Below are 15,141 nucleotides of genomic sequence, written 5' to 3' on the forward strand. Positions count from 1 at the left end.
CTATATTTTGGAAAAAAAGAATTCATCTGCTGTAAATGTTTTTCTTTGATTAGGTGTATTGAGAGGTTGAGGTGATATAAAAATGCAGTTACAATTATGCACCAGATGGGAGTACTATACCACCCTGGATAGTTTACAGCATTAGTTTCTCAGTTGTAGTGAGTTCCTGATTTTGTTCCCAGAGGGGAAAACTGTGTTTTTACCAACACAACTGCTGACAGACCAGAAAACATAAATATGTTTCTGTGAGACTCAACTTTAAAGTTGGAACAAATAATGTTTAATCTAAAAATCACAGCAGATTTGAATAAATCTTGTCACTTATATTAAATACTCTGTTCAATGTGAAAGGCTCTTAACAGTAATCATATCAACCATCTGAATGTGATTCTCATTGTTGAAGCCCAATTGGTCTAAGAAGTACAAAATGCATGAAACAAAGGAAAAAAAGAAAATGTTACAAAATGGATTGTATTGAATCACACAAGAAATCACAATGCTTCATATTGATAAACAAAAAAATCAATTGATATTGATAAGTTGGAATAATTTTATTATAAAAAAATCTAACCCCACTACCAAAACCAAAGCTGTTTAGTAACATCCTAGAGACATAGTAGTATTGGCCAATATCTGTACATTTAGCACCAAATCAGTGGTTTTGAAAGTAGTTCAAAAAAGGTCCCCATAATATTTGAAAGTTCAGAATAGATCCAGAAATAGAGGCCTTTTTTTAAAATCTTATTTGGATAATCAGGCTATTATCTTGCCTGTAATTTTACATTTTTGGTAGTTTAATTAACATCTCAAATATATGTATAAAATCTATCTGGTTTAACAAAAAGCTGTTAAGAGTGAATGCTTATTTTATGTTCATATTCCTTAAAATTCTAATTGGGTCTGTCAGTATCCAATGTGTTTGCTCTTTGTTGAGTTCTACCCATGCTCTCTGCTCGACTAATGATGTCAAGGTTCTTTGATGGTCTGAGCCAAGGGCACTTACTCTGCTTATCATGATTTTCTTGCCAAGAAGAGAGCTTGCATTCTGTCTTGGTGATTTTCTTTTTAATAATTCTGAAGTTGAGAGCAAAACAAATCCAAACAAACAAAATTCTGTGAAATTATAATGTGGAGGAATTGATCCTTGGTCATTGGCACTTCAAGTATGTGATAGTATTGCTGTCTGCTGTCCCTGTCTCCCAAGTTTTGATTCTATCGATGTCAAAGGAACCAAATGTACAGAGATGGTTACAACCAGCAGTTCTGTCATCCTGGCACCCACAAAAAAAATCTTCCCTTATTGTGATCTAAAGAATCAATTATAGAGCTAATTTCTTGTTGCAAGTGGGAGGATGGCAGCAGGTTTCAATGAAATCACTCATTTTGAAGCAGCTAACAACTCAGTCAGGCAGTAAAGGTCATCTCCTCGTCCTCACTCCAAGTGCAGACTGGCAACCACATGTGCTGACTTAGTGTTTTAGCACCATCATGTGTCTGCTTCTGGATCTGCATAACAGAGGGACGTCAATCTGAATTTTGGCATCACAACTGCACAAAGTACCTCCCAAGAAATAGTCGTTGCTGCAGTTCTGTTCAAGCTAATGTCTAATAGAAAGATATGCTTGATTTAGTGTAGCAGTTAGCGTAATGCTATTACGCAACTCGGGTTCAATTCTGGCTGCTATCTGTAAGGAGTTTGTACGTTCTCCCCATGACTGCATGGGTTTCCTCCGGGTGCTCTGGTTTTCTCCCACATTCCAAAGATGTCCTGGTTAGAACATTGTAGGCATGCTATGTTAGTGCCGGAAGCTTGGCGACACTTGTGGGCTGCCCCCAGAACACTCTACGCAAAAGATGCATTTCACTATGTGTTTCAATGTACATGTGACTTATAAAGATATTTTATCTGACCTCATAATTCCTAATTCCATGTTAACATCATTATCCAGTCGTTGTATTAAATAGAAACCATGAAATGCATAATTTTAGTTCATCTCAGTCAATTCAGCCATCATTAAGGAGAGTGGGTACACTTAAGTTTCATTTGCATTATATTTTGACCTCTTGATCTACATCACACAACTGGTGTTCCACCAGCTGCAAATTCCTGTTTATGTCGATGCATAGAATAATTTTCTCAGAAGTTATAACATTTTTAGGCAGAATAGGTATCTGGGGAACAAGTTCAGAAATTCTGTACTTTTTGTCTTCCTGCAACTTTCTTATAGGAGAGTTAGTCCACGCAACAAGGTAAGTAGATCCACCACTGCAGGAAGCTTATGCTGAAAACTGAGTGAAGATTGATTTCTCCTAAATGTGTATTGGCAGCAGTAATGCTTCACTCCTGGTGAAATACTTAAATGGATTTCATCGTGTTAAGCACATCCTTCTGCATAGAATTTTGACCTTCAAATATGCATAACAATTTCTTTCAACCACATTGATCTTTACAAAATATCTATATTCTCTGTTGAACAAAGTTACTGAGATTCAAGAGCACCAACAAACAGGACTCTTTATTTCAGTGACTCCTCCAGAATAACTCTGGAAGCTTCAACAAACATGATTGCAATCCAGTTCAGTCAACCACCTGACCCTCTATTTAAAGAGTTTGCAGCTTTAAAGTAACAGATACCCTTTTACAACTAATAAGAACATAAGAGCATTAGAAATATAAGCCTAGGAAGGCCATTCAGCTCTTTGTACCTGATCCACATTCAATAAGTCATGGCTGATCTTCTACCTCGGTCCTACTTGCCTGCATTAATCCCATCTCCCTTGAATACCTCAATATCCAAAGAATTATCAACACTGCATATAATTCACTGCTTCACTTCAATATTAAAAGGAGGAATGGCTACACATTTTTTCTTGGTACATTTATAGATTTGCAGGTTAATTGTAAGGCTCTCCAGGTTTCTCTCAGCAGCGTTGGTGTGACTGATCTTTTTCTAGTGTCCACTGAAGATGTGGATTGACCATCAACTTCATGGTTCACTATGATCTCTCTGTCACCAATCTGACTGTAGCTTCCTCATATTCCACTATGACATTCTTTTGTGATCAATTTGAACCTTTCTGTTGACATTAACACTGGCCCTGTACACCTCAATGACTTCTTCTGGATTCCACCTGATGTCTGTGCCTGGCCAGTAGTAAGTACTTGAACCTTGGCATCCACTCATTTTGTCTTGGCTAGAAATGTCTTCTTTGGCTCTACTTTCTCTCCTCTACTCTCCCCTCTGTGTTTGGCTCATCACACTTTAACTTGCTTTGATGGGCGGTTCATTAGCATCTTGGCCAGGGGGTAGCCACCGATGAATGGGGATGAAGCTCTGTATGTCAAAAGGGGGTTGCAATTCTGTGGTGAATGAATGGAAATTCTGACGTCCAACTCAATTATCTTTGTATCACTCAGATGGTCATTAAATCCACTGTCATAGCAAAGGTAGATTGATGCAGAGAAACAATTTTAAAATTTCAAAGGAATGTGTTTATTTTTAATGAAAAATGATTATTTATGTTGCTGGGGCCTAATTCTCATGCAACTAAAATACTATATTATGGAGCCAATGAGATCCTTGGAAGAGAAATAATTAATAATTTAATGGTTATAAATGTATTGCGATGGAACTAATGCCTGCTGCTTGTGCATAATTGAATTATCTTGGTATCAGCAAGATTTTAATATAATTAAAGAAGTTGTGCAATTAAGTCATATGATACAGAGACTGCTTCCTAGCACAGACCTCTCTGGAAATCATGCAGTTCTTTCTCACCTGTTTTATTAATAAGAGCCATCAACATTCAGAATAAGGCCTGGCTCCGCTCCATTTAATACAGAAAGGAATCTGGGATCTTAAGTTAATAATATGGTATTGCTGAAAAAACATAAATACAGATCAGCACTCTACTGTGGCAATAAGAATGATTCTGAAAGTGCAAGTTTTCAAGACATTTCTTTTAAGAATAACATGAGCTAAGTTGGATTTTAAGTTATTCTGTGCAGCTTTTTGTAAGGGTAAGTCTCTGGGAAGGATCATGAAATCAGAGTACAGGCAGTCCCTGGGTTACATATGGGTTCTTCTCCTGAGAACTGTCTGTAACCGATTTCTCCGTGTCAGAAGCATTCGTTGTCCATAGCTACACATATCTTATCACTCTACATATACGTGCCGTAATTTTTTCATTTCATTGAATAATCACCCTAACACTATGCATAATTAAAATAATGTTATATATACTGTATTCAGTCATTCTTTTATTATTACTAGTTTGAAAAATGCTTTGCAAATATGTGGAAGAATTTGCGTAAAGTCGGATTTCCCTAAGTCAGGTCATTCATAACCTGAGGAGCTCCTGTATATCACAAATGCAAAACAAGCTGTCTGTCAGCTATTCCATTGGAGTGTTACTGTAAACTAGCATTGCATGTTGCAGCACTGAACAGTAAAGGTCTGAGAGATTGTACTACTGTGCATGTAAACAGTGGTACTCTTAAACAAGCCAAAACATGATAATGTTATGTAAATAACTGGTAAATATTTGCCCCTTTAATTTGCTATCTCATCAAAGCAGTGCATTCTTCTTTCCTAATGGTAGCATGTGCCTGCAGTTACTTGCATGGACTGTGACTGATGCAATGTGATGTTCTGTAGGACTTGCTGCTTTGCATTTAGGCAATGGGAGACACTGGTCACAATTCTCCAAATCTACCGGGCTGGAGGCTGTTAATATTTCACTATCATGTCCTCATCGATTTAGTCACTGGGATTGTTTGGTCCTTAAGGTCTTTTCCATAAATTCTAGTGCAGGGAATGTGGCAAAATTTAATCAATGTCTGTAAAATTGCTGACCATTCAAAAAAGCTTACATGTCAGTCATCTATTCAGCAAAGAGTTACATTGCAGATCAGTTCCTGAATAACTGCCTGTATACTGCCATTCCATTGCATGGAAAAATCCCAAATTATGCAAAAATGCATTCTGTAGAAATGTTAGATTTAGGAATGGCTGGATGGGGATATGATCCTCATTTTGCATTTTGCTTGGCACAGTTTCTGTTATTTTGGAACCTATTGTAATTCTACCTGTCAAGGCGAAAAATAATTTGTCCTGAAAGGATTAAAAGTATTCCAAATATGAAAAAAAAATCGGGAACACTAATTTTACATGGTCTAATTCCTTTCTCTGAGAATAAAATTTATCATTTTAATTCACGAATGGATGCCTTTTACAACAAGCACATCCCATAATCTGAATTGTCACTCAGGAACACACGGAGGCAGTCAGGGGAATGCAGTGAATTGAGGGTATTCTGCTTCAATAAATTCAGAAAAAACTACTTTTATTTCCATAAAGCTTTAAGTACTTTTATTTCCGTAAAGCTGTATTTCCATAAAGCTAAAATTGTCAGAACCAAACCTTAGGACTGAAATCTGCAGCTGTATAAAGCTGAAACGTTTAACTTCTGGCTTCTTTAAGATGCCGATTAGTGTTCTGTACATTTAAAATATTTTCTGATTTTGAGCACCAGTCATAGGACTATACGCCCACTTAGTGCAGCCATGTACTGGTGCGATGTACACTAGCAACGTGTAGGCTAATGATTGAAACACAGCTCTATTCACCTGAAAATTTGATCCTACTCCAATCTTTAAATATCCACTATTGGCTGAGTTAAAATTTCTTACAGTTAAATATTGGGAAGGTATGCTATTAGTTCTATAATCTTTTGACTTCATTCATCTCCTGAAGCTAAACCAATATACTTGCAACCTTGATGTTGTATTTGACCACATATCCACTCTATCACCAATATCCAGAGTATTGCCCCAAACCATCCCAGCCTCAGCTCATCTGTTCCTGAAGCTTTCAGCCATGCCACTGCCACCTCCATTCTTGACCATTCCAGCTCAAGCTTCCTCTCTTCCACCTCCCATAAACTTAAGCTTCTCCAAAACTCTTCTCTCCATTTTGTAACTCATACCAAGTTGTTTTCAGCCATCACCCTATCCTTGCTGACCTGCATTAGTTCCCTCTTCAGCAATGCCTCAGTTGTTCAGTTATTCCCGTTTTGGCCTTCTCCATAGTCTTGCTCTATCTTATCCCTGTATCCACCCATAGCATCCCAACCCTCTAAGATCTCTGTGATCCTCCAGTTCTGTGTTCTTCCATCCTTTATTTTTGGCATTCCAACATTGGCAACCATTCCTTTAGTTATGCTAGCTCTGGAATTCTGTCCAAACATCCCCATGTTTTACCATCTTCCCTCTTATAAAACACTCCTTAAACCCACCTCTTCAACCAAGCTTATGGTTTACCAGTCCTCTTCTCTCTTCCTGCCATAGTGTCATACAGCACGGAAACAGGACCTTCGACATACTGATTCCAAGCACCAACTATAAGGCATCTATTTGCACTAATCCCATTTTATTTCCCCCACGTTCCCATCAACTCCTCCCCCAGATTCTACACTCACCTGCACACTTGGGGCAATTTACAGTGGCAATTAACCTACCAACCCTCTTGTCTCTGGGATGTGGGAGGAAACTGGAGCACCTGGAGGAAACCCACACAATCACAGATGAGAACACGCAAACTCACCGGAGATCAGGATTAAACTTGGGCCGTTAAGTCATACAGTGTGAAAATGGCCGACCAGTAGGCACCCATTTGTTTTAATCCCCTCTTCCAGCACTTGGCCAGTGGAGAGGATTGGCATAAGTCACCGGACTGTGAGGCTGCAGCTCTGTGAGCTGCACCACTGCACCACCCACATGTGACTTGACATCAAATTTTGTTTAGAGGATTCACCTGCATGCTGCCTTGAAACTTTTTACTAGCCTATATGTGCCATTATAGGCATATTGCTGTTTTCATTTAAAGCTTTCGTTCCTCACAAGCTCGAGTTTTCTAAAGATGCAAACTGCTCCTGGAGCACTGAGGACAAGAGAGAACACCTGAGACCCCAGTGAATGATGGGCCCAACACTTCACTTCCACAACCAAGAGATTTAAGTTTTGATGAAAGAACAGGAATGATGGAAAAGGGAATAGTTTAGATCAGGGTCAAATCATGTTCTTCCAGTAAGTTTTAGCACAGAAATATTTGAGCTGACACTAATAGATTGTTTAACCGATATGTCATCAGGTGTCCCACTTAATCAATTACCACTTATAGTAATTTCAAACCCAAGTTAATCTTTTGACCCTACTAAACAGATTTATTGCCCTGTGTTGAAAAATGAAAGTAAGCATACCCTGTGGCATTTAGGAGGGAAAGGATGGGGGTGATGATTAGGGAAAGGCAAAAGAATCTGATTGGTGGAAGGTACATTCTATAATTTGCTAGTCATTATGACCATCTCTATTCAGGAGTTTGCATCTCATATTATTGATGAAAATTACTCTCTTGCAAACATGCCAGCTATCTGTAACAGGCATTGTAACAGGGAAGACCTTCTAATGTCCTAAGGTCCTGTCCACCTTCTTCTGGACCACTGTTTTTTTCTAGCGTGCCCGAGTTACAGTTTTCTACTGGGAGACGCACAGCAATTTTAGCATAGCGAGAATGTAGTGAAGCGACTGGCTCAGCCAACTGTGCTCACAGAAGAGCTGTGACTGCCAGTGAGGTCTTGTTCTCAGGCCCACCAGCTCTCAAACCTGTCACTCTTATTTGAGTGGTGTTAAAATTATTTTAACAACATTTTTTTTTATTTTACTTCTAAAAGCTAAAAACACGCAAGGCACGCATGTGTGCACATACACACAAGATAATTATAAACATTGAAACTCATTTAATTCAATGATAAAATAAGCTCCATTTACCTTTCTCTGGTAGCTGATTCCACCCTTTCATTCCAGATCACTGAACTTCCTGCAAGCTAGCAGGTACAGAATCAGTGAGTAGGCTGCCTGGCCAGTGGAAGTTCCTGCTTCCCTGTTTGACTCCAGAAGGGTCCACCAGCACAGCACTGGGCAGCCAGCAGCCCCACAGACAACAGGGCAGAGCGTGACACCACTACCAGCACTGGAAGCCAATACTCCTGGGAGAAACACAAGTGACAGCTGCCTTTAGTGCTGCAAAGGGGGTTGGAAGGTCAGACCTAAGGAATTTTTAGTGAAATCCTAAACCTGTGGGAATATCAGTGGATTTTTTTTTAATGAAATAATAGTCCAGCATCATTCTGCATTTCCACACCTCTGATAGATTCATTTGCATATTGGTTAGATAATGTTCAGTTATTCATTCACCTCAGTAAATGAATTGTTGCTAATGCTGAAAGAAAATGTGTCTTCACACAGAATTAAAGCTGAACATCTCTCAGGACACTGTTGTGCAAATAAAATAGAAATCAGCATTTGACCAGTTATTTTTATTAATAATTTCTTTGCAAAAAAATCAAATAAATATAATGTAACTCCTAGAATCTATCAAATCCTTTTTTTTTCTGCTTTCAGTAAAGAAACAATAGGGTGGCATTTAATCCATTCTGAACAACTCCAGTTCTATCCTCCAGGTAATCAGATTGATTTGAACATGTTTAGTGCCACTAACTAAACTAGTTAGTTATTATTGACAACATCCAATATTGTGATGAAAGTATGCCTTTCACTGAAGTGCTGTCAGTTAAAACACTAAAACGCTGACAGTTTGGCCATTGTGATGTTCTAGGTCATTCAAAAGGCTGCTGGATTTCAGGGATGTGAGGGAAGCCATAATGTGATGACTTGGAATTGGGAAGTGAATGAATATGTGACTCCAGTATAGAGGTTGCAGTATGTTCTATTTAGTGGTGATAGTGACCATTAGAACTTAACATTAGAAATGGAAGCAGGGGTTTGGTCAGTTGGCCCCTCATACTTACTCCTCCAAATAATGAGACAATGTCTGATCTTCTACCTCAGTGCCACATTCCTCTGCTTACCCCATAATGATTAAAACCTAAAAATCCATGGATCATTTTCTTGAATGTACTCAGCAACTTTGATCCACAGGCAAACTGGGTACAGAATTCCAAATATTTACTCCCCTTTTGGTGAAGAGTTTATTTTGCATCCCTGTCTTGAACGCCAGCCCTTTATCCTGGTTCCAGCTATCCAAGCTAGAGGGCACATTCATCCCTGCATTGCCCTGCCAGTAGCTGTTGAACAAGTAATTCAAATTACCATGTCATGAAGTACTCATATATAAAGGTATACTTTAAACTGCCAATAAACCAGTGGTATATCTTGATACCATTTCCATTGTTGCAGCCATAACAGTTTGGGAATCTTGAGTTCACCTACCCACCCATTGCTACTCTGCAGTTAGAAATAATCGAGGTTTGTCCAACTCCTGGTAAAACTTCTAATGTTGCTCAAGAGCTTACAACAAGTTCATTTTTATTTAAAATGAGGACTGTAATGGTGGTTGATCAAATCATCTTAATTCTTCTAAAACCTGGCATCTTATTGACTGCAGTTCTCAACACCGACAAAGTGACATGATCTTTTTTATTGTTCGCAGTTTAATTTAATAACTATGAAGTTTTCTTTCTTGAGAATCAGAGATGCAATGTAATAAAAACCTACATTTAAATATTGCCCTTTACATTCCTTTCAGGACATCCCAAAGCACTTGGCAGCCAATAAATAACATTTGAGGCATAGTCACTTCTATTATGTTAGAAAATGACAGCCAGTTTGTGCAGAATAAACCCCTACCAGCAATAAGGTAATGACCAAAGAAGTTGTTTGTTAGTAATGCTGAGTGAGGAACACATATTGACCCAGGACACCAGGGGTTACTCTTCTAGTTCTCATCCAAATAATGTCATTTAATGTTTCGCATCCACAGAGAGAGCAGGTGTTGGAACAGCTCACCTTAAAGGTGGCACTGGCAAAAAATGCAGGACTCCTTCAGTACTGCACTGGAATGCTAGCTAAGATTTTTGTGTTCTGGTTTTGGAGCCCACAACCTGCCTCAACCAGTGCTTCTAACTGAGCTATTGTTGACTGATGGCAGTAAATCTAATCCTCTCGGAACAACTTACCTTGTACATTGAAAATGAACAAAATATTGATCACATTTGAGATGAATTGAGTTCTCGTAACACCGCAGATTGGTGATTTGAACTGAGACCTTCTGAAAACAATCTATCATTGGAGCATCTGGCTGTCTTTCTTGGGCCATTCTGAGCTATTTAAACAATGCAGTAGATCAAAGATCTGTTACAATGAGGTTTTATTTTTAAAGGATGGCTGTACAAGGAGCCTTGAAGAATATCAATTTATTCATTGTGAGATTCTTCACTTGTTGCTGGTTTAGAGTGCAGCTGGCAAACAGAGTGAGTCGGATAGAGGACACAAAAGTATAAAACTGGGCAGCTTGCCATGGTTTGATCAGATCGTTCGGAGGAAGAGAATGCTGCATGTTGGCAACGATTCAGCAGCTGTGCATATGCAGATTACAGTACTAGAAATTTAAAAAGAGCATCTTTGCAAAAAAAAAACCAACTTCTACATGATCTCCAACCGAGTCATTTTGTGCTTCCTTTTAGATACCTGATCCCATCACTGGATCGGTCCCATGCTGGATTTTACCGCTGTATCGTGAGGAATCGTGTTGGAGCACTGATGCAAAGGAAAACAGAAGTGCAGGGTGGCATGTAAGTTGGCCCAGCAGGATGGATGAGACTAATGTTGCAGTGGGGCATCTGCTGTATTGTCCTTGGTAGATGACGTTGATATCAACAGATGAAGTGTCCAAATTAGCATATATAAAAACATTTGCTCCAAGTTCACCCTGCTAGCTACTGCCAGTGGAGTGAGTTTTGGGAATGAGAAGAGTGACAGCTTGATTGTGAGAACCTGAGGGAAACTGTAAATGCTTGAAGAAAACTTTGCAAACAGCCATTTTGCTGATGTTAGCGGAGATATAAATCTAAAAAATAATTAAGCAGAGAATAAAGATGTAATGACTCTTTGGGGAATTCTTTTGTCTTCTCAGCTAAGGCTACAACATATCAAGTCTTTTTCTACTGCTCATCAAATAGTTATATTTAGAACACTACTGCCCTGAATTTCATTTTCTACACATGTGGCTTCCTTCTTATACTGGAGAAACCGTGAGGGAATTTCCTGGTACCAAAACCCTTCATTCTACAGTAACCCAAAATTAAAATTGGGTTAAATAACAAATCAGGGTCATGTTGGAAGCACAGTTAATATATATGCAAAGCATTTGAAAATTTCCAGAGCATTTATGGAATTCAGTTGAGTCATGTTACAAATTGTATTGACATCTACTTCTCATTGTGAATCCTGCCACTCACAGAAGCAAGATTTAGCAATGCATTGGAAATGTCAGCACAATTCATAAACACTGCATGTATTTAATATTCTCAATCTCAGTTTTTAATATATCAGTGTCATCTAATCTGAGTGTTTTGCAGTGTCACTTTGTAGTACAAGCCCGTTTAGTTCCAAATTTATGCAGATATCACATTCCACTTTTATTCAATCTAGAGCTGCTTGAACCTGGAAAAGAAAGTCAAGGGGTAGAGGTTTCTGGTGGGGTAATCTCCAAACTGACTTCCAGGATGTTGCCATTTATCAGATTAAATGAAACGCCTCTGGAATAGGATAGTCTTTCCTTTGGCTTTTTGTCATCTCAGCCACCTCAAGGGAAACAGCAACTTAAAATGGTTTGAAATAGTTTTCAACATACACATGTCACTATCTTTCATTCAAATCATTATTTTTAAAGGTACATTCATGTAAAGAAATCTCTCCAGCCCATTCCTTCCTACTAAGTTTTTGTTCTTCATGCTACTTCTTTTCTCATACTTTTCCACATAACACACCTGGTTGCTTTAGACCTCCTTCACATTCAAATAAACCTAATGGTGGGGCTTCATTTATAGATTTACCTAAACTATTTTCTATTGCTTCAGTATTCAGTAGCATGAAAAATGAACAATGTGACTGGTAAAATGGGTTGAAAATCAATGCAAATGTGCAAAGAGAAAAAGTAGGTGAAATAATTCCTTGCCTTTTTGTAATGGTTTTCATTTTCCTAAGGAATCCACAGCTAATGGCATACTTTTGAAGTGACCTCATACTTCTCATTTAAGATGTGCAGCAGCCAATTTGCGCACAGCAAGTTCCCACAGCCTTCTCACTTAGAGACGAGACTACTTCCAACTGAGATACAGATGACCTGTGCAATTAATACGTAACATGCTTTCTTCAAATGGACAGATGTACCTTTCTTCAAACCAATTATCTGTAACCCAGGACTTATTATAATTGGAAGCTTCTCATTCTTCTGGTTTGCTTTTAATGCTAATCATTTAATAATATAGTATGTGGACTTTCCATATATGTATACTCCAGAAATCTGCAACACCAGGTCCCCACAAGAGGTGTAGCATTATATTAAGTATAGCTTTACAGCCCTAAAATCAACATACTAATATATTTTAAAGTCTTCATTATTCTAAGTCAATATGTCTTTACAGCATGAACTGTGAAATGATGGCATGGAGACAATTTCATGAATTTAGCAGACATGAGAAAGCAGCAGACTTGTGAAGAGAGCGACAGTTGCCACAGGATATCCTTTTACACTGCTGTGCTTCTTTTCCCACACCTCTATTTAGTCAGCAGATTTTTATTCATGTCCAAAGTTAATGGAACACAGCAGGTTGATCTGAGATGGATTCTGTACATTTATATGCTATGATAGAACATAAAATCCTAAAAATTGAATCAATTAGTGCTCAACTTTCTAAGCAAATCAGACAAAAATCTATATAACCTGGTGTAGGTCACCCTAACAATCATCTCCTGGTGAAATCACGCCCATCATGAAATTGGAATAGACCCCTGTGTCTGTTGTTTAGGTTAGCATACCTGAAGTTTTCCTGGTATCGGATGTGCACTTAATGAGATCACCATTCACAAAATGCCCATTTCCTCCCTTACTAACATAAGTTGGAGGTTAAAGATGTAACTTATGATTGTCATGAAACAGTCTCGGTACTACTATTACACTGCACTACATTGATGATTATATTCTTCTTTAAAGAGAATTTTATTGGTATCAAGAGACCTAAAGACCAGAAAGACCCCACAAACCTGGGACATTCTCACTTCTCCCCTCTCTCCTGACCGGGCAGAAGATACAAAAGCCTGAAAGCACATACCAGCAGGTTCAAGGACAGCTTCTATCCCACTGTTATAAGACTACTGAATGGTTTCCTAATACAATAAAATGGACTCTTGACCTCACAATCTACCTCATTATGACCTTGCACCTTATTGTCTGCCTACACTGCACTTTCTCTGTAACTGTTACACTTTATTCTGCATTCTGTTATTGTTTTACCTTGTACTACCTCGATGCACTGTGTAATGAATTGATCTGTATAACAGTACGCAAGACAAGTTTTTCACTGTCCCTCTGTACATGTGATAATTCAATTCATAACTGCAACTTTGAAACTAGGGCACCTTGCAAAATCCATAGCATGTGCTAAAGCTAACAACGAGCACTTCCCCAACATTTAGCGGGTGGTGTACTCTTTCGATGTCTGCCTCCATGTTGACACTACTGGTGCATACCTTTAGCTGCCTTTCTAAGGAATAGCAGGATCTGCAGCAATTGACAGCAGCTGCCACACAGGTGTCACTTTTCTCTGCACAATGAAGGATATGACTTGCAATAAATGAGGGCATGCTTCAACGGTGCTAATTTGTCCAAAGCATTTATAATAACAATGAAAAAATCAAGTCCAAACACTGAAAATCATGATAGTTGAGGCTAAGCTTTAATGCGCTCATGCCATTCCTGTTTCACAACCTTGTATGTGGATTCGATTTTGCATTTATATGTTCCCACTTTGGCTATATGTCTGGCAACTCCATTTTGCTGTGAGTCCACTTGGACATTCTTGATAACACATGAGAAGCATTTGCCTTAAATGGGCCAACTTCAGACTACTACCCAAAGACCAACTGAGGGAGCAGTCTGGATAGCCAGCTGTGGGACTTTAGTGAGTGCACTGCCCAAGGAGCTGCAGTGGAAGGTGCCTTTGTGCCCTAATGAGGGGGAATGCCAATTCCTAACCTGCAAAACAGACGACAACTCAAGGAACTGGATAGATCACAGTGCAAGGTACCAAATGCACTCAGACTGCTCCGCCATGGTTTCAGTCTCCAAATTCTGAGTTGACCCAACCAACACAATCTACTCTTTGCTGTCCTCACCCTCCTCAGAATCAGCCCTCTTCACAACCTGAGCAAGGTTCTGCTCATGATAAAGAGGAGTGTCAGTGTGGAGTGAATATCTCTACTCTTGCAGAAGAAAGGCAAATGACATGTGCAATATTTCTGTTCCTATGGCATTGTGATCTGTTCACATGTGGCATCTCTCTCTTTATAAAGGAAAACAATCTGCTCACTTGCAGCATCTCCTTACTTGTGGATGAATGCAAACTGCTCATGGATTCAATCCCCATGTTCATTGAGAGCAACAATCTGCTCACAAACAGAAGCATACTGCTCAGTGAGAACTGTGGTCGGCTCATCAAGCGGCTCCCTGGTGGCGTATCCCCCACCCTGGAGAACATCAGCCTGTTCTGGTGTAGCAGAAACATGGCTTCAAGGTAGATCTGGATGAGGATACAAGAGACTGCAGATGCTGGAACCTGGAGCAACAAACAATCTGCTGGAGGAACTGCTTATCACCCTCTTATCATCTGCTTATCACCCTCTTAACTCTCTCCACCTTCACCTTTCCCTCCCCACACCTGGCTCTATCTGCTTTTCTTTTGTCTCCCTCCATCTATCATCCACGTGCCCCTGCGTCACAACTCCTCAACTCCCCTACTTGGCCCGATCTGCCCGTCATCCTTCACCCTCCCTTTGTCCAGCATCACACACAGGCCCCTGTCTCCCTACTCTCCCTCTCTTCTTTATCCTGTCTGTCTTCCCTCTCCACCCCTATCCCTGATGCAGGGTCTTGACCCGAAACATCGGACAATTCTTCTGCCCACCACAGATGCTGCTTGACCCGTTGAGTTCTTCCAGCAGATTGTTTGTTGCTCCAGATCAGGATCAGGCAACATAGAAACAGAAAGACATGGTCTGTCTGT

The 15,141-nt window shown here is 39.4% G+C and overlaps 1 protein-coding gene across 1 annotated transcript in view; it reads left to right on the forward strand.

Annotated features, from left to right (window-relative positions):
* sdk2b (sidekick cell adhesion molecule 2b) overlaps window positions 1-15,141 on the forward strand; it is a 699,987-nt gene that overhangs the window by 380,549 nt on the left and 304,297 nt on the right. The window contains 1 exon segment of the mRNA XM_052032768.1: window positions 10,543-10,643. Coding sequence (XP_051888728.1) covers window positions 10,543-10,643 — 101 coding nt within the window.

Source organism: Pristis pectinata, chromosome 18, assembly GCF_009764475.1.
Source record: "Pristis pectinata isolate sPriPec2 chromosome 18, sPriPec2.1.pri, whole genome shotgun sequence".
Classification (NCBI taxonomy): domain Eukaryota; kingdom Metazoa; phylum Chordata; class Chondrichthyes; order Rhinopristiformes; family Pristidae; genus Pristis; species Pristis pectinata.